At 41.6% G+C, this 24,004-nt stretch overlaps 2 protein-coding genes across 2 annotated transcripts; both read left to right on the forward strand.

Moving 5' to 3' along the window:
- The first annotated feature begins 386 nt into the window (after nt 1-386).
- On the forward strand, nt 387-13,230 carry LOC139305641 (adenylate cyclase type 4-like). The gene is made up of 26 exons (XM_070929558.1): nt 387-1,250; nt 2,453-2,650; nt 2,777-2,938; nt 3,687-3,836; nt 4,435-4,589; nt 5,167-5,278; nt 5,394-5,521; nt 6,165-6,323; nt 6,444-6,603; nt 6,823-6,999; nt 7,137-7,168; nt 7,386-7,439; nt 7,773-7,836; nt 7,985-8,082; nt 8,356-8,440; nt 8,766-8,903; nt 9,070-9,147; nt 9,591-9,766; nt 9,806-9,814; nt 10,792-10,876; nt 11,098-11,256; nt 11,555-11,701; nt 11,835-11,942; nt 12,164-12,278; nt 12,722-12,846; nt 13,096-13,230. The coding sequence occupies exons 1-26, from the start codon at nt 405-407 to the stop codon at nt 13,228-13,230; spliced, it is 3,855 nt and encodes a 1,284-aa protein (XP_070785659.1). The 5' UTR covers nt 387-404.
- A 1,617-nt stretch (nt 13,231-14,847) lies between these two features.
- On the forward strand, nt 14,848-23,593 carry cyld3 (cylindromatosis (turban tumor syndrome) 3). The gene is made up of 17 exons (XM_070929575.1): nt 14,848-14,892; nt 15,151-15,377; nt 16,209-16,326; nt 16,539-16,696; nt 17,233-17,757; nt 18,130-18,235; nt 18,619-19,076; nt 19,323-19,488; nt 19,649-19,790; nt 20,075-20,191; nt 20,663-20,754; nt 20,844-20,907; nt 21,612-21,816; nt 21,937-22,045; nt 22,295-22,413; nt 22,573-22,780; nt 22,870-23,593. Exons 2-17 carry the CDS (start codon nt 15,207-15,209, stop codon nt 23,052-23,054), a joined length of 2,943 nt encoding a protein of 980 aa, XP_070785676.1. The 5' UTR covers nt 14,848-14,892; nt 15,151-15,206; the 3' UTR covers nt 23,055-23,593.
- The last annotated feature ends 411 nt before the right edge of the window (nt 23,594-24,004 follow it).

A 24,004-nucleotide genomic window follows, 5' to 3' on the forward strand; every position in this document is an offset into this window, starting at 1 on the left:
AAGGAGATTATGCTATGGTTTAAAATTCCTTATCAGCGATCTTTGGGACCTTAACTGATCTATGTAACCTCAGAACGTGTGTCACCATTGTCATCATCATAATCTATTCTGATGATATCTTAAGAGGATAGCCGTAGGAGAGTATTCAAAACAGGGGAGCTGGATTCGCTGGAACAGTCTCCAAATTTCCAGATTTCTTATTAATTTAATCTGACTCACAGACATAGGTGGAAGTTCCCTCTGCTGCACAGACATAAACAACACATGACAAGGAAAAAGATAAAGAAGTAAACACTATTCTAGTGTGTGTTTATCACATAGACAAGTGGACAGAGAGACAGACAGCCAGAAAAAGCAAAGTGAAGTCGAAAGACGTGAGATCCCTCACACTCACACAGGTCACAATGCCTGACGAGTCACAAAGTTTTCAGGAAAAGGGGAGGCCTGAAGAAGAAGCATCAGAGGTGACTAAAGTGCCAGCCATTATGGTGGTCTCCACTGATGGGAAGGGCAATATCCTGGAGCTTGACGACTTCAGCCGAACAACAGACGGCATAAAACCATCTACACAAAGCAGTGACGTTAACATTTTGCAATCAGGACTCGGTGAATCCCAGGTTTCTGTAGAGGTGGGTGTGGCAAAAACAGTGCATGCCCCTGAACCTCTCAAGGCCAATTCTTTGTTGAAGGTAACAGATGTGACCCCGCAGGCTACGGATGATCACGATGTCTCCGTCAAGTCATCCTCTGATAGGCTACAAACTGACAACAGTACCTCATCGCAAACGAACGGCTACAGTTCGTTATCTGAGCTCAATAGTAGCTCCTTTGAAAAGACGAGCTCAATCTCTCCTGTCAATTTCTCTGAACCCAGTTTAGACTCTTCTCATTCTAACAAAAACACCAAAAATAGTCCAGACGATGAGAGAGACAGTTCAAAAACCAAAGACTTGATTGTTATACCACAAGCAGAAAACTCATTCAGTGGCAGTTCGCCCGCATTCCCTGACGTCTCATCCTACCAAACAAGGGACAGCATCGATGTCAGGTGGGACGAGGAGGACAGAGACGAGGACGGGCGAAGCACCCATTCCAGGCGGAGTGTGAAAGAGGGGATGTGTTGCTGCTATCAGGCGTTCCACAGGGCTTTTCTGCAGTGTGTGGAGGAGACTCCGGCCATGCTGTCAGGACTAGTGCTGTCTTTGGCCTTCTGTGTGGCTCTCATCGTCCTCATTCCCACCACAGGAAGGGTGAGACATGGAGAGACAGTGTGTGTGTGTGTGTGTGTGTGTGTGTGTGTGTGTGTGTGTGTGTGTGTGTGTGTGTGTGTGTATTAGGTGGTATGCTACGTATGTACACACAAAAACTTTTAAACTTTACATTTACTTAACAACCTGCCACGTGTCTGGTTGACAAATAATTAATTAATTGTTAAGTTATATATCAAGTAAAGGTCCCAAAACATTCATTGGTTCCAGCTTCTCAAATGTGAGGATTTGCTGCTTTTCTCATTTATTATAGTAAATCCAATATTTGGGGGTTTGGACTGTTGGTCGAAGTAATTTGAAGATGTCACCTTGGGCTCTGAATTTGTGACAGTTTAAAGATTAAATGAATAATCCGTTAATTTAAAAAAAAGGAGAGATTAAGGCTGCAACTAATGATTGTTTTCATTATCAATTCATGCCCATCACAACATCCAGAAGCCCAAGATTACGTCTTCAAATGTCTTGTTTTATCTGACCAAAACTAAAAAGATTACTTTGATATGTGCTCACACTGGAGAACCTCAGCTCTAAGATCAGAGATTAATCAATTCTGAAAACAATAGTCCCGCCCATATGTAAGTTAAGAAAACTATATGAACAGTATTTTGTGCAAATATTCACTGTGTTTGAATTTATGTAATTATTCAGCGCATTCATTTTATGGATTTCATGGATCAGTGGAAAGTATGTGTGACCCAAACTAACCTGTTGAACACACTGCTATGCATGTAGACATCAGCAACAACAGTGTTAAAAAAAGAAAAAAGAAACGCACATCATGTTGTCCCATTGCAAAAATGAAAATACCTTTACTTCACATGGCAGGAGCTGATTAAAAACATTGCACCAGCTGTTTAAAGCTCAGCGTGGCTTTCATGTATGATGAATAAAGGCATTTTAATTTTGGTCCTTGTTGTAGAGCAGACAGGTGCTTTTTGGATATAGTAAACAGCTGAGTCAAAATAGGACAATGCAAGGTATGTCTTTGCAAATGAATATTAACATCATTCCTCTGTGTCTGGTAATGAAATTTCTTTTAGGTGAAAAGCTTTTTAACACTGATTACCACGCAGCATCTATGCAGTGGTTGCCTTTAAATTGACCTTTTGCAGGTTTAACTTTAAGATGTTGCTTTGTTAAACTGTCTTTAATTAACTAATTTGCAATTTTCAATGTCTGCACAGAACATCAATGTCCACGTAGGTGCTCTGTCGGTGCTGTGTGTGGTTCTCTGTCTGAGTGCCATCCTGCTCGTATGCCTGCCCTGGCTGGCCACGGTGAGGCGCTGTGGAGGAGCCCTGGCCCTCTTCGTCTGGGGGACGCTGTACATCACTGCCATAGTCTTCATCTTCACTGGAGGACCTGTCACTACGTGGGAACAGGTGAGAAGGAAGCAAAAGAGAAAGAAATGATGGGTTTTATTTTTTCACTGTTGTTGACGTCTCTGCCCCTTTCTTCACATGTTTCTTTCTTCTTCTTATCCTGCACTCTCTCTCTTACTTTATCAGGTAGCGTTTTTCCTCTTCCTCTCTCTGAGTGTGTACACAGTGCTGCCTCTCTCTCTGGCCTGGGCCCTCATGGTTGGGATAGGGACCAGCGTTTCGCACATCATCATCATCAGCGTCTACGTCCCTGTCACAAACCCAGAGACACCAGACCTGGTTGTGCAGGTAAAGATTTACTGTGTTCGAACAGATTTGAGAGAATAGTTTGACATTTTGTGAAATTTGCTTATTCACTTTGTCGTCGTCACGTCTGTAAGCTTAATATAAATCTAGAGTCATGAGTGGGATAGCTTAGCTTGGCATAAAGACTGGAAAGGGGATGAAACAGCTAGCCTAGCTCTGCTTAACAAACAGTACAAACAAATCTGCTTATGAGAACCTCTGAAGCTCACTAATTAACGCAATATATTAGATAGATTTCCCATAATTTAGAATCTTAACTTTGTCCATGCTAGTGCGCAGTGTAGTAGGTTGGTGAAAGACAAAGAGCTGCACATAATACAGCTTCGAATGTAAATTAGGGCAAAACTTTGCAAATGATCTGCCCATCTAAAGACACGTGCACCTTTTGCATGTGCCACAATAGTATTTTTGTGGTTTGTGACTTGCCGGGTTTACTGTTACACTGGAAAAAATGCAAATGATCTGCATCACTCTTTGTTGGACAAGTCCTAAACCTGCTCTCGCAGGACAGTTGTTTGTCTTACAGTAAAGAACGGTACACACAATAATGAACACAATTTCAAAGTAATAATGTCCATATTAATAAATATCAGTTTTGTATCTCTCGGTCACTGATTGATTGACACATTATAGTGGTTCAGCTACTTTGCACTTGTTGTGCTGGCAATACAAGAGGACAATTAATAAAGTATCAATAATCTCCTTTCCTCTCTTCTGACTTCCTTCTCAGCTGGTCGCGAATGCGGTGCTGTTTGTGTGTGTGAACTGCATCGGGATTTTCCATCTGTGGATGACGGAGCAAGATCTAAGGATATCCAATCAGAAGAGAGAAGACTTCAGCGCCATACGCTCCCAGAAGGAAATAAGAAAATATCAGCAGGTTAAAACACTGGCTTCAACTTATTAGACAGTATAGCTTTAATTGAAATTCTGAATTATTTCCTTTACTTCAGCTAAAGAGAAGATGACCGCTCAGTTTAGCACAAATTCATTTGACTCAGCCCTTATTTGCTCTGCTTGTCTTAGTTTATTGCAGTCCAGGTCACTTCACATATAAAAACTCTTCAGTGCAGCTTGTTTCAGTTACTCTGTATTTAAAATCGTTATGTGTAATCGCTCTCATTAAAAGGCTCTTTACCTGGACAGTCTGGGTTTGGTTACTGTATGCTTTTCTGGCTATTAGGTCAATAGATTAATCATTCACTTGTCTGAAGCCCAGCAGCAATAGAATAGGCAAGCCCAAATGGACGCTATTGACAGCAAGTAAACAAATAGATGAAACGTGATCCACTTAGTAAACATGGCATCGCTTCAAAGAGGCTTTTGATGGCCGCCTATTTCTTTTACGGCCATTGTGAACAGATTGCCACCTCTGTAAAACAGAAATCCAATGATCCAGTGTACAGGGTTTCAAAACTCATTACCCACCTTCTCCGCACACATTTTTACCCCCGTCCTCTCTGTGTCCTTGGCAACAGGAGCAGCTCCTCCTGTCGGTGTTGCCACGGTACATCGCCATGGAGCTGAAGACGGAGGTGATAAAGAGGTTTTCCAAGCCCAAGAGTGATGAGGAGAATGAATCCAACTTCCACAACTTTCACAGCCTCTATATACGGCAGCACAAAGACGTCAGGTGATGATCATACTGTTACATTGTTAAGGTGATGTTGAGTATGTTAGCTTTCCAGAACGTAACAGCTGAACCATAACTTACTTGAGTTTCTTGCATCTCATACCCATGTGCTTCTTACAACACACCTAGTTGCTTTTAATAATAGTGACTTGGAGATTAAATTTGCATTCATATTTAAGGCCTGAAGTGGTATAAGTAGGTTTTTTGCAAGTTTAAAAAGCAAAGAAACATGGACCTACTTTTGACCAGCTTTAATAATACTTACTAATGATGATTTTATCACATAAATACACAACTAAACTACACTAATAGTGGCATAAAGTTGTGTACTTGAGTGTGTAAAGAAAGAAATAATTCTTTATAAAGTTTATCTGTGTTCTAAGTTTTGGAACTACATCTCTTATAATGCTTTGGCAGACTGTCGAACTCTAAACTGTAATTGTGCTGCTGATAAATCAGAGAAATATGTATATTTTTGTTATATTTACTGTATTTATTCTGTCGCGCTGAGTCACTAAAATCGATATGAAACGAATACATGCCTAATATTTGTGTCTATCTTTGTGGGTTTGTGTAGCATCCTGTATGCAGACATTGTGGGCTTCACAAAGCTGGCGAGTACTTGCACACCAGAAGAGCTGGTTGCTGTGCTTAACAAGCTTTTTGGCAGATTTGATGACATCGCCAAGGTGAAAATACCAGCCCAACCAGCCCAAAATAAAACTTTAATTTCTTCACAAAGGACAGTTTTGTGTTGATTATGAACTAACTAATCTGTTTATGACTCTCTCTCACTATCTGTAGAGGAATGGGTGTCTTCGCATTAAGATCCTCGGTGACTGCTACTATTGTGTATCTGGTCTTCCTGACCCCATTCCGTCCCACGCCAGAAACTGTGTTCAGATGGGGCTGGACATGTGCACTGCCATCAGGTCAGTTTATCTGAATGTATCTAAAGTTCTTTTTCCCAACGTTATTTGATCCCACCTGATTTCTGTTTTTCCAGCCTCAGGAATAAAAGTTATTCAGTGATCTCTATTTGTATCTGATGTTAATGTACTCATGGTACTTGTTTCACTACTCATCCCTCTACAACTGAAATCACATAACATATTATAGCTCAAAGCACACTATTACAGAGTGTGGAAGCACCATAATATATAAATTGACCTTAATATTCTCAAACTGCACATTTTCAGTGAGATCTTGTTGTGTTTGCACCGTGTAGATCAAATGCAGAAATATTTGGTTTTCTTGGCTTTTTGTTGCATTTAATGTTGGTGCTCAGTGTTTAAATCGGATTTATTTAAATATATGTGAAATACAATGTGATGAAGATGATTACAATAACTTTGAACAGTCGTTCCAAAATGAAAAGAGAGATTTTAACTTGTTTTACATTCATACATTAACATATTGTTTGTTTTGCTATGCTATGAGTACAACGCAGCCTGAAAATATAGAATAAAAGTTATTTTCAAATAACTTGATAGCCCAACAAAGAGTGTCAGAAGAAAGAATATTTTTGCAACACACTGTTATTGTGATTTTACTAATACTTTTGTCTCCCTGTAGTAAACTACGAGAGGCAACGGGGGTTGAGGTCAGCATGCGGGTGGGTGTTCACACTGGCAACGTCCTCTGTGGTGTGATTGGCTTGCAGAAGTGGCAGTACGACGTTTGGTCACATGATGTTACGTTAGCCAACCACATGGAGTCTGGAGGTCTTCCTGGGTGAGAAAATCTTAAAATCTGTTCATAGTTGGTGGAAATTCTGAGTTGGTGTAGATGATAGAGATGAGGCTGATAAGGCAACAAGGTGGGTAATGATAGATACCTATTTTTTATTAATAGGCGAGTCCACATCACAGAGGAGACACTGCAGCACTTGAATGGAGCGTATCAAGTGGAGGATGCGGACGGGGGGAGTCGGGATCCTCTTCTGAAAGGAAGAAAAACCTACCTGGTGCTTGATCCCCATAAGCCGGACAGCATTTCCAGGAGACATAAATCGGTAGGTGTACACATGTTTGTATGTGACACATTAAGTTTCAGGTTAGGTAATCTAGGTATGCGAGTTCCTGACATAGACTATATGTGTATAAGGGGACGCAGGCACTGATCTCTACATTGCTGTGATGGTACTCTCAGCTTCAGGAAGGGATGTTCAGGAAAACAAATTCCTGGGCGAAAAAAATAAAGTAAAATAAAGTAATCTCCATCTTAATTTCAGGCAAACACTCTTGCGTCAGGAGAGACCAGGCAGCGGGCGTCGGTCCGGATGTCTCAGTACATGCGGCACTGGCGGACCATCCACCCCTTCGCAGACCTAAGTAACCCTGATGCCACGCCCTCCAAGAAGCCAATCATCCCCACCAATGCTGTCATGAACCAGTTACAGCTGTCGGCAGTATGTATTTACGCTGCTGCCCCCCTTGCTGCTTAGTTTCGCCTACATATTGAGCTGAGTAAAAATACTTAAATACAGAAATTATACAAATCATATTGTTTCCTTGTTGACAATTTGTGTGTTTGTGTTCGCCTCAGGAAAGACCACCATGCCAGAACAACCCCTCCTGGTAAGTTCACGGATATATTAAAAGCACATGAGAAAAATATGTAAAATAAACCAACATTATTAACTTTAGTAGAATAAGAATGAATGAGAATGAGGTTCTGGAGGAAAGACTTTCCTAAAACCCACTAGTTGAATCAGGCATACAGTATATTGTATGTTGTATATTGTGCAGTATATTTGGTTAAAGCTGTTTCTAATGTGTTCTTGTTTTGTCCCAGTTTGGTTGTGGATAATGGTGTTCGGGGATCACTGGACCCGATTGATACTGCCGGGTAAGATTTCATCAAGTCGTAAATAGTTTTTTTTTTTACTCTGCTGCTTCTGTGTTAGTTGGTACAAAGCCATGAGACATATGCATAAACATAACATAAAAGACAAGACGTGACAAAGAAATAATAATACCAACTTAATGATTGATCGGATTTCTCAAATATGTCTCTCCTTAAAAGATGATCGGCCTTTTAAGCAACAATTAAACCGAGGCTAGTTAACATTGAATGTGTGTTGTGAAATATTAGACCATAATGATATTTGTAAAATAGATATTTCCATTGATTTCTTCTTGTCCATCCCTCACTTTATTTGTATTTTCATTTTTCATTAAGGAGGAGAGCAAGGAAGCTCAACTGTTTGACTCTGCTGTTCAATGACCTGAGCCTGGAGAAACAGGTAGCTTCATTCTCTGGTCTAACTTAAGGGAAGTAAATAGGGTCATGCATGAAAGAGCAGAAACAAGCATGATGTACAGTATGTCTGTGCCTGTGTGTTTTTGCAAATCAAATATTTTTACTAATACATCTGTGTGTTTGTGTTCCAGTTCCGCCTTTCAGAGGTAGAGGGTTTACACCAGTCAATGAGCTGCATAGCTTTGATCTTCATTACTGTTTTCGCCGTCCAGATGCTTGTCTCTAAGAAGTGAGTAGCTCTTCAGTCGCACTCACACATGCAACCCCACTTTAGTTTCACAAGTTCAAACTTGTTATGTTCTGAATTAAATCAAAGTCAAATTTAGCTTTTCCTTATTTTACCTGGGAAACCCCAGTGTACTGCAATAACATCCTCTCTCACTAATTAATTGGTTATTTCAGGCTTGCTCTCTCTTGCTCACCAGCTCACATACATGCATCTTTATTTGCTCAGTCTTAAATGAGAGATAAACAGCGTAAATTATTTGTTTTCTCCTCCCAGTAACTTTGAGATGGCTGTGTCCTACGGTGCCACCTTCCCTGTGATGGTGCTCTTTCTGTCCATCGCTTTCACTGGATACTTGGAGGTAAATGAACACTTGGCGGTATGTTTGTAATAACACTTAGCAGTATTGGTATTGTATTGGTATGAAGTACAGAGTTTCATACCAACAAGTGATCAACAGTATATAAGGTTCAGTGTAGATGAGGTGAAAGAAATACATTCCTCTGCTTATGTAAACAAAAGATGTCATTACATACAACAACTTACTTGTTTGGAGATGGCTTAGTATGTTCAGGCACATGTACGTTTTTAGATTGTTTCATGTATTATCTTCCTGTCCACTTTGTGTGATTGCAATGACCCTCAGCGTTTCTGTGTTAAATGTTTGAATGTATGTTTGTTTTCAGAAGTGGCGTTCCAAGATGCCGTTGAGTGTTCAGTGGATATCAGGGCTGTCGCGTGGCGTCTCCACCAGGGCGGCGCTGCGACTGTTTGTGGTCACTGTCTGCGTGCTCATCACCCTGCTTATGGCCATCCTCAACTTTGTGAGTTCCTCTTCAGCCTCCCAGTTATTTTGTCACAATTTTTGGCTTTCTTTTTCTATTTCCTGTCATTATAGATATATTTGTTGTTCCATCAATAAATTATTTTCTGTTGTGCTTTTTCTTTTTGTCTTTTGTTTTGTTTTTCACCATGTTGCTGTTCTTTCAGTTCTTCCTCCCAGGAAACAACTGCACGTCAATTACCAACAGGACAGAACTGGAGGGTCTCAAACTCTACACTGTGCCTGTAAGTACCTCCAAATAAACATTTCACCATGTTATTTATGCATGTTTCTTCTTTGTCATATGACTTATAATTCCTAAGGGTAAGTATAACTTTGCTGATAAACCCAACCAACACTTGAATTTAATTTTGCCTTTTCCAATGCAACTCTTCTCAACAAATAAATAGCGTCCCCATATTGTTTTGAATGACTGTAGGTGGCCATTAGCAGAATATTTGAGCCTCTTCTGCCATTAATCTAATCCTTTCTTCATTTATAAAGGAGAAATGTATCCTAAAGTTTTCTCTATCTTCAATAAGGTGGTTTAAAACCCCCAAGAGAAGTTCATTATTGATTCTTTATTAGCTCTTGAGAACTTCAGGACAAGCCTTGAACATCACACCTAACTTACTGTCATATCCCACATTTTTTCTCCTCCCACCCACCTCATTCTTCAAACATCCAGTACTACCTGTACTGCTGCCTGCTGGCCATGCTGGGAGTGATTGTGTTCGTCAGGACATGCTTGTCTGTGAAGACACTACTGCTCACCCTGGCTGTGGTGGTTTACCTGGCCCTCTTCCTCCATGTTTACGCCCCGAGGTCCTACTGCCTCGTCGACCTGCTTTACAACGACACTAAGTGAGTGACCCTGCAAGTGAAATTACATTTAAACACCAGGGGTTCAAGGTAGCTTTATGTGCCTTAACATTATTTTAAATGGAGCAGCAGCAATGTAGCTTTGATTTTTGGTGATGTTGATTTGCTTTTGTTGCCTAAATAAAGGGTTTTTGGATTTTTTTTGGATATTGACACAAAGAAAAACTTGATTGCCTTCTAAACAGCAATGAGCAGCTTTCTAGTGGTGAAATGATTAGTCAATTAATCAGTGAGTCAAACTACAGAAAACTTTCAAACGTTTTATTTAATGTATTTACACTGAATATCTTTGGGTTTTGCACAGTCTTTCAAACGTGGCAGGCAATTTTAAGGCATCAACTTGGATTCTTAGAAATTGTGATGACCATGTGATGTGGCCAGTATGCAAAGACAAAAGTTACAAGTACTTCACAATAAAGACATAAATATCAAACAGGCAGGACAGTGACAAACACAAGAGCAACAAAACATCAACATAAAAGCAAATCGATCAGTTAAAAAAAAGCAAAGTTTAAAGTTAGTATGACTTAACAGCTTGTTACTACTCTTGTTAAGTTGTTTAAGTACAGTATGAAATATTCTCTCCGTGTCATATTGTGTTAATAGACAAACTGTTACAAATAAGATGCATGAAAGTGTGCAGGTGTGAATATGTATAAGTGTTCAAGCTTGCTAGCTGTCCACAAAGACTCAGTAATCCTGCTAAAGTTCACTTTCCACTCGTCCACATTCATACACCGCTATCTGTAGTCATTACACTGTCTTGCTCAGCCAAGGTGTTAAATTTCTTGCCTTTTGTCTGCCACTCAGAGTCCAGATTGTGACTGCTTATCTGGAGTTTCAGATCAGCATAATTTATTCAAGAGCTTTCTATAGCAAGATGCCTGCCGGGGGGTACAGGCCCCATTGACTGTGAGATACAAGACACTCTTGTCTGAGGGATTATGTAATGGAAGGAAAAAGAGTGACGGCTTTAAATATGTGAATGTGCATGTGTTTTTCTACAGGCCAGGAGTGCTGAAGGACCCTCAGATCATGTCCGGGGTTTGGCTGGTCATCTTTTACATTGTATGCCTCATACTGGCCAGACAGGTATGTGTGTCTTTACAAATGTTTATACAGTATGTCTGTTCTGTCATTTAAAGAAGGAAAGGGGAGTGTGTGTGTGTGTGTGTGTGTGTTGTCTCATTATGTGTGGGGGAGTGAGTGTGTTCATGCTGTCTTGTTGCACGTGTGCAAATAGTATTTTTTTCTCACATTGAAACAAATTAACTAAGATGTGTTCATACATATTTGTACTGTCTCTCTCTCAGGACGAGCTGGGTTGCCGTGTAGATTTCCTGTTGGAGCGTTGTTTCCAGACGGAGAGAGAGGAGATGGAGACCATGGAGAACGTCAACAAGCTCCTCCTTCAGAACGTGCTGCCGCTCCATGTCGCCTCTTTCTTCATGGGCAAAACTATTCGCAACCAGGTAAAGAAAACAAATAGATATTTATTACCCATCCACATCCTTTTTTTCTGTCAATTTTATGCCCTGGTTAGCCTGCCAGTCTGCTTTCACATATCATTTTCTATCATTACCATTAAACCTATTTGAAAGGATTTAATCCAAAAGTAGATATCCACCGTATAGAAACAAATGACACATTTTTAGGACATTTGTGTACAAAAAGTAGCTGAACAGGTTTGACTCTGTTCACTTCTGGCTGCAGAATTAGCAGCATGCATATTATCTTGGAATTAAGTCCTTTATTTTTACTGTGTTTCAGGACCTCTACAGTCAGTCATATGACTGTGTGTGTGTGATGTTCGCCTCAGTGCCTCAGTTCAAAGAGTTTTACAGTGAGAGCAGCGCCAACAGGGACGGTCTGGAGTGTTTGCGCTTCCTCAATGAGATCATATCAGACTTTGATGAGGTACGAGGAAGAAGATACTATTATATATTGTCGGTGTCAGCATCACCAGGTTGGAATATTTTGTGTGTCTCTAACTTTCTGTGTCTCTAACTCCTTCCTTTCTCTTCCTCCTTGTTGTGACTCTCTCATGCAGCTTCTCTCTAAGCCCAAATTCTGTTCAGTGGAGAAGATTAAGACTATCGGCAGTACGTACATGGCTGCTGCGGGGCTGACACTCTCGCCTGCAGGGGATGAAAGAAAGGTTTGCTTAGTTTACATTTGTTCACTCCATCTACAAATTTCTTTACTAATTTTTATCCTAATTTTGCAAGATAGTCCTTGGAATGTAGTCTCTCATAAAGCAAAGTGTTGTCATCCATTTTTAAAAGGAATTTACAAGATATTTTAAAAGCAAATGCTTGTCCATTACTCTAGTTAGGACACCCTGCCCTACACTAACATGATGTCTGGCTCCCCCTACAGAAAGTTGAGATGTCCTACAGTCATGTGCGCTCCATGGTGGAGTTTGCCATCGCTCTGATGGGCAAACTGGAGCTCATCAACACACACTCTTTTAACAGCTTCAAACTCAGGATCGGTGAGTCTGTTCTAGATTAACACTGATAGGATGGTGAATAATACAAAAAGCCTTGTTTCTTTGTGCCCAAATCTCAATCTCCCAATTTTAAACTACTTTGATTGACTGATGGTGTTTAACAAAATAATAATAATAAACTCATAATATTTCATACACTGGATCCATTCAATACTGACTCAGTATTTTCTTGTTCAAACAGTTATATAATTTGTACATGCTGCAGATTCCTGCGCACAATGTCAGTGTTTGAATTGTACAAACAAATCTATTTTCAAATTTGAGATAAAAGAAAGACAAATGGCAAGTGGCAAAGAAATCACACAAGTATTTTCAGTATCAAATATCTCATATTTTATGGCGCATGCAAGAATGTAAATTAAAAAGAGAGAGAGAAATGTATCTTTATGAACATTTGATTATCCTTCTCTGTCGTTTACTTGCAGGAATAAACCACGGTCCAGTGATTGCAGGAGTGATTGGAGCTCATAAACCTCAGTATGATATCTGGGGGAACTCTGTTAACGTGGCCAGCAGGATGGACAGCACAGGAGTGTTGGACAAGATACAGGTCAGAGTCATAAGAAGGGTAGAGGTGGCTTATATGGTGGAACATCCTACCTCCTGTCTCAGTTAAGGAAGCTAGACATCTATTGTTTATCCGCAGACAGCAGGTCTCGCAAATTTCTGTGCTACACCACCGTCCCTAACCCCCCCCCCTTGCATATACCCTGTACATGTCATGAAACGGGTGTATTAATGGATGGATAACTCATGACAGAAAAACCTCACACATTCTCTCTGTTCATTCTGCTCCCAGGTGACGGAGGAGACGTCCCAGATGGTCGAGAGCGTGGGGTACAGCGTCACTCTCAGAGGAGTCGTCAACGTCAAGGGCAAAGGGGAACTCACCACCTACTTTATTAACACGGACCAATCGTCTCCTCAGTTCTGACCTGCACATGATCAGACCTTGGCCCAAACATTAGCTCCGAATGCTTGTTAGTGTTTGTCTTAATGAACCAGGTGTACAAGATGGGCCGGTCTTGTGAACTAACCTGACACGACATGAGTCATTCTGGTTGCCCATAGAGGTAAACACAGCCAGTGAAAATAGTACTGTATGTTTGCCCAGGCATCATCACGAACATCTGCACTGACTCAATGCTGAAACAGAGGTGTATTGCTACACAGAGGTGTAGCAATACAGGGTATCACCTGTTAACTTACGTCTACGAAGGAGCTGCCTTTGTCTTTCGGATGAGACATTAAATAAAATCCTGACTGGTTAAATGAAGACTACAACTGGCAACTGAAAGCAGAGAGCTTTATACTCATGGACTATTTAATGGCAAACCATGTTGCTCACTGTATCTGTACTGTATCTGGGTTATCCTGTGAAACTACATTAGGTGGGCTAAGTCCCCATCACACACTTTTCACTGTAATATTCTGAAAACATATAATCTAAATTATGCTGTTTTTGGTACACTTAACATGGCTGAATCACATGTACTGCCCACTCACAAAACAATGTTTATATTTGATTAAAACCAGAGGTAGCCATGTTAGATGTCCCAGATTACTGTTGTTTTATGAAGGATATTTATCTGCCGTTTACAGGATTTTATTTTAAGTTAAGATATATGTTAGTACAGAACATGCTGTGTCTTTAAAAGTAGGAAAAATGGGGCAGACAAGTTGTGAACTTGAAACAGTTCTATGACACTGATTGGTCTTTTCCACTGGTTCCCAACCTCCAATGGGTGACAAGATAAATCTGAGGGGGGTGACGAAATTATTTACACCATAGGAAAGAGGAAAAAACACAAGATTTGTACTGTATAAAATGTGTTGTTGTCTCTCCCTAATCTATGCTTTTATTTTGAAATCATGGATAGTTTTACCTATTAAGTCCAATGAAGAAAACCTGGGAAGGCAAACTCACTCACAGTTCAAAGTTCTCTCACCCCAAAAACATGTACAAGTGGACATTGTCACAAACCAGAAAAGAGAGGAATCACTGGTCAATGGTCTTATCACTCATCTTACTGCAGCCATGTAGAATTAAAATGATCCACTTCTGCCCAAAACTGACACTTGATGCTTTAACACATCTGCACCCAGGCATTATGATGTGTTGTGCCATGAAAAGTCAGATAATGCACATTTGACATTGCACTTTCTAATGTGTTGTATTTTTAAAGGGAGTTCTGCATTACAATCCAATGTTGATTGACTACTTAGTGTATATTTCTGAGTCATGATGTGAAGTGTGAATGGAAAAAAAAAAGAGCTTGAGTATGTTCAGTAAAGGTCAATATTTTTCTATTCTATTTATAAAATAATAAAATTCAACCACTGATGTGTTTGTGTACCAGCTTCCTACGTGCATACAAAATGTACCTTGCCTAGCGAGAACTGTGGAATTTCCCTCAGTCCCGGTAACGCCCGCATGCGCTCTGATTGGCTAAAACTACTTCCCTGCTAAACTTTTCTCACTTGCTATTGGCTCCCGCTGGTGTCACTGCTTCCTGCTTCGCTGTGTCGTTTGTTATTGAAGCGAAGCCCATTTAAATGTGACGGGAAATGTTCACGGTCGGAGTTGATGAAGTTGGTGAGTGTTTGATAAACGCCTACAATTGTTAGCAAAGCTGTCACGGTGGTTTGTTAGTCGAGAGTGTGACTGAAATGTAGCTTGTGCTGTTTAAACGGTTTTCACGAATGAAATTCTGTTTGAACGTGCATGAGGAAAGTTAAAATATGAACGTTACTAAACTGTCGTTACCTGTCGTTATCGTCACTTGAGGTGGACCGACACACTTCGGCCCTCTTGACGTTTGTTTGTAAATAATTATATTTCTTAATTTTACAGGAAAATGAAAGGTTTAATTCCTTTGTGAACCAGCTACATAAAAAGACACGCATAAGATGTCAGGAGCCCATGAGCTAAACAGGAAGCGCCGCCCCCAAAAAATGTTCTTGATCTCGACCGACCTGAAGGTCCAGGACCAGCTGGACGGTACCATTCGGCTGCAGCGGGGGTTCATCTGCCTGGAGCAAGATTCGGGCAAGAGCAGAGGCGACTGCCTTTGGGTCAAAGTATTAACACATATTAAATTAAATTAGATTTACATGATCAGATCTACCATTCAGGACATTTTGATACCTGGCTAAAGAGACCAGAGCTTTCTATATAATGCAAGGAGAAGGGGAGACAGTGTGAAAGTTTTACCAATGATATATTACTGTAAATCGAATATATTATTATTTTTGAATAAGATTATTAATTTAAATACGTCACCTTGGACCCTTGATACTGAAAATAATCTAATAAGAATATGTGAATACAAATGCTTAAACCCACCAGGCTCAACAATATTTTTTATTTTTTTGGGAGGGGGGGGGGGTTATATATTAAATTCACAATTATTGTATAAGTTATGTAATTTCTTGTTTATTTTTGTTTGTATTTATTTATTTTGTTAAGATGCTATGTATGTGTGTACGTATATACATATATAGATATATATTTTATTTTTTTTGTTCAGATTGTTCTGTGAAGAATAATGAGCGTCTTTCCTTTTATAACAAATGTTTGTCTACCTTTAGATGAAGATACATTTAAAATGAAAACAGTTTGATGGCCTTTGGTACTCTCTTTTGTAAAATTTAAGACAGATTTGAGCAGTTTAACAATGATCTTACCGGCCACTTTCATTCGCTGCAGCTCCAATTTATTTTAATCACTTTTAATTATATTTGTACATGGCTTAGCTGCTCTATTCGTTAGGCTCCATTTTCAAATGGTGGACATACTTACAACTAATCTTAGTCCCTCTGAGTGTGGCACTCTGTGGTGTGTGTACCTTAATTTATTTCCTCCTCTCTCCCACATTTTTGTCTTCCTCTCTACCTCCTGTTTTCCCGCAGGTGTTGGACAATGGCATCATGTTAAAACTAGAGAGGAAGTTCCTGCATGAAGTCCCGACTGACCTCAGCGGCCTGTTGGAGCCTGTATCTGATCCGGAGGCCCGCCTAAAACTTCTAAGTACTACATTAATCGTTAGTTAGCAGAAGTAGTGTTACAGATTGTAGCATCAGTAGTGGTTGCAGCAGTAAAGTGTACATGAACATGTCTGTGTTAGTAGAAGGAGGTTTCTGAAGTGGAAAATGGGAAGTAAAAGCCAGATCACATTTTTTGTCTTCACTCCATCCCTCTGTAGTAAGGTCTTCATAGTTGTATTGTTTTGTGTTTTTCAGACAATCCCGGGAAGCTGCAGCAGTTTGCTTCTTTGCCTGTCGATGCTCCGCTGTGGGTCCAGATAGGCCAGCCGGACGAGCTGGCAGAGGCAGAGCTTAAATACATCGGGCCGCTGACCAGAGGGAGCAGCGCTGTGTATTTTGGAGTGCAGCTGAAGGTGAAGTTGAGTGGAGGATAGAAAACATTTTAGCATCACACATAGGTTTGAGGATTGAACCTAATGACACTATTGACATTAAATTTACAATCCCTAGCAGCTACTTTGTCAGAAATGCAACACAAGAGTAACTGGTGTATTTGTTTACAGTGCAGCCAAACAAACTAATGTTGTTTTAATAACAATAAATTAAACAGTGAGGCTCATATCAGTGAAGTAAAATACAGTAACGCTGGATTACATGCGTGCCTCGTGTCCCGTGAAGTTAGGCCATTTAAATCCAGCACAGAAATGGCGGACTCTGTCACTAACAATGATATAGAGAGTTATTTAGAGAATGTGCATATTAGTGTCAAAAATGAAGTTTGACTTTAATATAACAAAAACCGGACTTAATGCCACCACAGCAAATGAAAACATGTAAACCTACATAGAAAATGTGCAGGAAAAGAGCACTAAATCCCATCATGCTTGACACAGACAGTTTACCTGTAAATACCTTGTTCTGTCTTTTTGTCTGTCCGTCTCCTCTACAGGGTTCAGCAGCAGGTAAAGGAGTGAGCAACGGCTCCTTTAAAGGCCACCGGCTCTTCACCTGCCCCGACGCCTGCGCCCTCTTCCTCCCGGTCAGCCACATCAGGCTCCGCCAGTGGTCTCGCAGCAATGGCTCCGACGCACACGAGCGAGCCCGCGAGCGAGACCACCACCGCAGTAATGGCAACAATAATCACCCCAGCAACGGGCACCATAGCAACAACGATCGCCCAAGTCATCATCAGCAGCAGCAGCAGCAGCAGCAGCACGGTCGTCACATTAGTTTCCACCAGCATCGTCCCGGCAGCCCTCCTCAGCCGCAAGCTTTTGGCATCCTCCCTCGAACAGCGGAGTCGGCGCCCATCACAGCTCAAAACCAGGTCCGAGGCCCGGCCTCACCTCCACCGTTCCATATTGGCCAGCGGGTGTGTTTCCCCCTGGAGGACAGTGTCTATCGGGGGGAGGTGCGCTTCTGTGGTCTGCTGCCTGGCCGGTCCTCGTCAGGGATGTACGTCGGAGTCCTGCCGGTCAGTACGACACAGGAGATAAAACTGTGATTATATGAAGAGTCTGATTACAAATTGTTTTTCTCTGTCTCCCATCATTTCCTGGCGTCTGCCTACAGTCGACTCTAATAAAGGCAAATAAATTCCAGGCTAACAAATAAAGCAGGATGTTGATGATAGTCCTCAAACTTCTGCTTCATTTTCTGAGTGATGAAAATATATTGTCTTAATGTAGTAAAGCTTTGCTTGTATTTAGCAAATTGCACGTTGCACTTAAACTAGTCAGCTTTTCATTTTTCAATTCATTTTCACTGATATGTGGTTATTAGAACAGTTTTCTCTAATCCCCAGTTCTGTCTGCAGCTTTGTGTTTGACTGTGCTCTACATTACAGGACGCTCCTGTTGGTAACTGGGACGGGCTTTATAAAGGAGAGATGCTCTGCCACGTTCCTGCCCCCCACTATGGACTGCTTCTGCCAGTCAACAAGGTTTCCTCAGGTATGATAACTGTTACACAACATGGCCTCGGACACTCAGAGCCGTTTATAATCAGGGAGCAGGTAAGAGTTCAGTTGTTTCCAGGGATACTTTGACAGAATACATGGCTGTTTATTAACTTTAGGATCAAGCTGGAATAGTTGAAAGAACAATTTACTGTGACACTTTAAGACCAAAAAATAACGATAAAAACTGGTCCTGTAAAGGGGCAGTGGTCTTATTGTGGCCTATAAAAATATATATTTAGTGATGTAACAACATATTCTCTGAGGGCTACATGGAAACAGAATAATGTGTACACCTGAGCCTCATATGCAGGAAGCTATTTTATGTGCAAACACATGAGGGAACACCTAACTCTTGTTCCATTTCTACGTCCCCAGAACCGAAATCCCACCGTCACAACCTTCCTCCCAAATCCATCCTGAAGCCCGTGCCGCCCCCCATCACTAAACCGGGCCCTACGTCACCACCCCCCTCTGCTCCCAAGGTCGCCTTGATGCCCCCCGGCAAACAAGCACTTAATCCTCCCCCGCTGCCGCCACCAAAACCCACCCACAAGCCCGTGCCTCCTCCCCCTCTCCCACCTCCCAAACCCTGCAGCCCCACATCACCGACCGCCACCGACCAGCTGCAGCACACCAACAGCGAACACGGCCCTCCTTCGCCGCTGAAGTCGCCAGACGTCTTTGAAGCCGCAGAGGAGAACGAAGAGGCAGGACCGGAGGGCGAGCTGGAGGTGGGGTCGATGGTCGAAGTGAATGACCCGCCGCTTTTTGGGGTTATTCGCTGGATTGGACGGATCAGTGGGATTACAGAGACAGTGGCCGGAATTGAGCTGGTAAGAGGACAGTTTCAGTTTTCATTAAGTTGTTGGATACTAAAACTGTTTTTATATTAGTTTTATAGTCTTACTTTAAGGTACAATCCATTATCCAAATGTTATAAGTTTGTTTACATTATTAATGTGTTTAAACACAACAGAGGTTTCCTCTGATATCAACAGTAAGCTAAAGTAAAGTTGCTGTACTGCAAAATATTGTGTTACGCTGATAAAAAAAAAAAATAAGCCCACTGTGTGTGTCAGGACCAGGAGCTGTCTGCAGGAACAGACGGCAGTTACCTCGGTGAACGGCACTTTCGCTGCCCGGCCAACAAGGGGCTGTTTGTCAAGCTTCGCAACTGTAGACGGGACTCCAGGTTTCCCGCCCCTGAGACACCTGTCAATCAAGTGGAGCGATGCAACTCTATAGGTAGTAAAGGTTGCCATAGTGTCTGAAGAAGAAATGATTGTGAAAAACCGAGACTTTAGGGCCAGTAGATGATATTTGTGTGCCATGTGAGTGTGTACACGATCATAACTGTACAGTTTTGATATGTAACACTGTCTCCTGTGTCCCCCGTGGCTCCCAGCCTTTGCGGAGTGGGGCAGCGAGCGAGTGGAGGAGCATACTCCTCCTGTGGACGGGGATGAAGCCAGTGAGCTCTACCAGGGCTGGAAAAGAGGCATCCAGGGTCACCTGAACTCCTGCTACCTGGACGCTACGCTTTTCAGGTAAAATCTGAGGCTCTAGTAACAGAAAGGGTTAAAGGGTAGAAATATTTTTGCTATATATTAAATATATCGACATAAGATGTCATAAATACAGATTTGTAAATAATGAGGATGTGTGTCAAATCTTTAAACACATATGATATACACATTGTAGTAATCTGGTAAAACATGTCAGTTAGTCAACCTGTTTGGCTGTAAATGATGCTGAATTCATCCATAACAAATACAAGTATGGCTACTTACTGTATTTTATTCCCTCTGCCATGTCCACTGTCTCTCTGCAGTCTGTTCTCCTGCTGCAGTTCAGCAGACTGGGTGTTGTTTTGGCCCTCTGACCCTGAAACCGACTCCAGTCAGGCTCAGGACCTGCTGCGCTGTGAGATAGTCAACCCCCTGCGAAGGTGTGTAAATGTGTGTGTGTGTGTTGGGTCTACACATCCTTCATATCAGATTGTGGCCAGGATACTTACAGGCAGGGATTTGTATACTAGTATATTTTTTACTACCACTAGTAATTACTAATTTTCTCACTTAACACTTAATCCTTCAGTCAGAAACATGCAAATTCAAAATCACCAAATTTAAATGTTTTCAGTGGACTGGAAGGCTATGAAAAGTTGTAATCTGTACTTTGAATTTGTACTAGTACTTGAGTAAAAGTACATTCCACCACTGCTACTAATACTGCTACTTCTGCTACTAAGATTGCTCTGTTAGCACTACTGCTGCTGATTATATGGTGGTGATGGTATAAATGTCACAACCATAACAAAAGGCAAATGATGAGGGTCATTTAACTCAACACGCTGTGTGATTCTGTTTAATTTTACAAGGCACTGCTGAAGTATTTGTGTACTGGTGTGTTTTACCAGGTATGGCTACGTGTGCGCCAGTAAGACCATGGCCTTGAGACGACTGTTGGAGGCTGCTAATAGCAACACAGGCTTCACCAACCAGGAGAAAGGTACGAGTGCATCAGCGCCCTGCAGCTGCAGTGTTTGTGTGTGATCAGACTGAAGAATGCTGTCATGCTGCTGTTGTTCTGTCCGTCAGATCCTGAAGAGTTCCTCAACAAGCTTTTCCAGCTCCTCCGAGTCGAGCCGCTCCTCAAGATCAGGTAACGACACTGTAACTTTTTTTTTAAATGCCCTAAATAAACCTACGGAAGCCCTGAGAGGCAAGTGAGAAAAAATGTTCTGGTGATCCAATATACAGTATGTACCTTGTGGTTAGAGTCCATGGAGAAATAAAAACTCACCCGGAAGAGAATATGAATGCTTGTAGTTCTAACATGGGTTAGTGGTGCACTTTACGTACATTATAACAACAAACACTGGAAGTCTTCAGTCATAAACGCAGGAGAGAAAACAATCAGACTTAGAAAATAGATCACCAGAATTGTTTTTTTCTTTCTTACTTGCCTCTCAGGGCTTCTGTATAAGCCAGTCGGCAGCATAACGCACTGTGTGTCACTCTTATCTGCATCCAGTCACACACACACACACACCCTGTTTCACTATCGCACAGGCTGGTTGTTTTCTTTGATATAATGGAGGTTGAAAAGGCTCTCACACTGGCTGGAAGGTGAACTCACTTCACCTCAACTCAGCTATTTCCCGCAATCTGATGTGAGAAGGTATTTAGGCCGAGATCTCACCCGCAGGAACGTTTACCTGCTTGTATTTTAGTTCTTTACTTGTTTAAGTTCGCACAAGTGAAAAGTCGCATGGACTGGAAATGAGCTAGGTGTGACTCAGCTGATTTAAGGTGAGTACCAACTCCTCATTTTCTCTCTTTTTTTCCTCCTGTCCTCTCTTTCAGATCGATGACTCAGCAGCCTCAGGAGTGTCACCTCTACCAGCTCTTCCCGCCTACCCTTCCTTCCTCGGCCTCTTCGCCCTCACCCCTCTCCCCAGTTGGCTCCCCCATCCCTCTCACCTCACCCTCGCCCACTCGGATGAGGGTCGCCAGCGTCCAGGCGCTGCTGGAGTCCTCCTTCCTCCACGCCAGACTCAAGTTTGTCGAGGTAACAGAGACAAATTCCAAGATTTCATGTCAGAGTCATTTTGGAGCAAAACTCAGCATGTTGTTAAAAGAAAGGACTACATTTTAACGATCAGATCATATGTATTGTTCACTCCACCAGGCTCCCTCCTGCCTCTTACTGCTCATGCCCAGGTTTGGAAAGGACTTCAAAATGTTTGACGCCATCTTGCCCTCCCTCAGCCTGGACATCACTGACCTGCTGGACAACAGTAAGGACAATTTTCAAGCACAATCTACATTTTAGCAGGGTTTCAGCTTGTTTCTGGTTTGGTTTTGTGTACTTTAAAGTCTAGTTTTAGTTGAATCCAGATCTGATTTAGTTGTATATCTATCACATGTATGTTTTAGTTTATTTAAGATTTACTGATGTGCACGTAATATCTAGCTACATTCACTTCGCTTTGTGTTCCACTGTACCCGGTGTAACGTGTAGTTTTTGTCTCTGTTCGTCCTTCCAGCTCTGAGACAGTGCAGTATCTGTCAGGCTGTAGCTGAGTGGGAGTGTCTCCAGTGTTATGAAGACCCAGACATCACTCCCGGTCGTCTCAAACAGTACTGCCAGACCTGCAACACACAGGTAGCCACTTCTTACTTTGGACAGTGATTACATGTTTAAATGAATATGATATGATAATGATAAACAAGCATACACCTAATGTAAAGTACTCTGACCCTCATTGTCTCTTCTGTATCTACGTCTGCTTTACATCTGTCCATCTTTTCCATCGATCATCAGGTCCACTGTCACAGGAAGCGGTCGTCCCACCTCCCTTTGAAGGTTGCCATCCCGGGGGGGCCGTGGGCCGGCCCCCTGCACTGCGCCCGCCAGCGAATGTCTCTCTTTGCCGTGACGTGCATCGAGACCAGCCATTACGTGAGCTTCGTGAAGCACGGGCCCCTCCCCACCGACTGGCTGTTTTTTGACAGCATGGCAGACCGGGAAGGTGAGAGATTACAAGGATCAAAACACGTTATTAAATGTATTATTACAACATACTAAAGCGCTCCCACATCTCCCTGTGCTCTCACCCAGGCGGTGAGAACGGCTTCAACATCCCCCAGGTGAAGGCGTGTCCCGAGGTGGGCCGCTACCTCAGCCTGTCAGAGGAGGAGCTGAGCAGGGTTGACCCCACCTCCTTATGGGAGCCCGCCCGCCGCCTGCTCTGTGACTCCTACATGTGTCTGTATCACAGCCCTGAGCTCAGCCTATACAAATGACGTGTACGTGAAGACGCTGTACAGTTGATACAAACATATACTGTCCTCAGGTTCTCAGTCTTATCTAACTCTCAGATCAAAAACAAGCACGAAAGTATGAAATCTGCATGTATGTTGTCCCGATAATAACAAAAAATTGCAGTACAGAGATGTTGAAGATGTGTTTGAGGAACTACATCTACAGAACAGCAGTATGACCCACATCGTCTAATGCGCCTAATGAAGAAACAGCCTGGAGTTTAGTGGTGGTTTAAGAGCTTTGTACACTCATGAACTCAGTGGTAAATTAGTTCACCTGAGTTTACGTATGCCTTAATAAAGCTCACACACTGTACACAACCACTGTGCCTGTAACGTGTAACACATGTACACTTTACAATTGAATTTGCACTGCTTCATTTACATGTCAGTATGTGTGTGTGTGTATATATACATATATAATATCATTGCCTTGAACTGAATGTAAAGACTGCACACAGATGTTTAAACTTTTGTTGTTTAATATAATACAGCTGCACACAATAAATGCTTTGATATTCTTCCCGTTTGTATTTGTGTGTTATTTTCTCTTTTTTTATTGAAATCTAGAATTAAATAATAAATTCATTTTAAGTATAGTTACATTAGGAGAAAGAAAATGTGTGAAATGTACCCATTAAGTGTGATATTAATGTGATAGTCTTTCTCCCTTTCTTTCACAATAAACTTTATTAAAACAGATATAGCAAGCAACAAACAAGACACCTTGTGTATGCAAGTTATAAATACGATAGGGGGACCAACATAGTAAAGGAAAAAATAAGATTAATTTCATTTAATTTACATAGATAATCAGCTCGGAAAAGTTTGGCTTCCTGTTTGTAACAAATACATATATAAATAGAAATAACAAATAAATCAAATAGAACATAGAAAACTACACGTCTTGCTGAAACAGTTGATGGATTGCC

The sequence above is a fragment of the Enoplosus armatus genome, chromosome 23 (genome assembly GCF_043641665.1).
Source record: "Enoplosus armatus isolate fEnoArm2 chromosome 23, fEnoArm2.hap1, whole genome shotgun sequence".
Taxonomy (NCBI): domain Eukaryota; kingdom Metazoa; phylum Chordata; class Actinopteri; order Centrarchiformes; family Enoplosidae; genus Enoplosus; species Enoplosus armatus.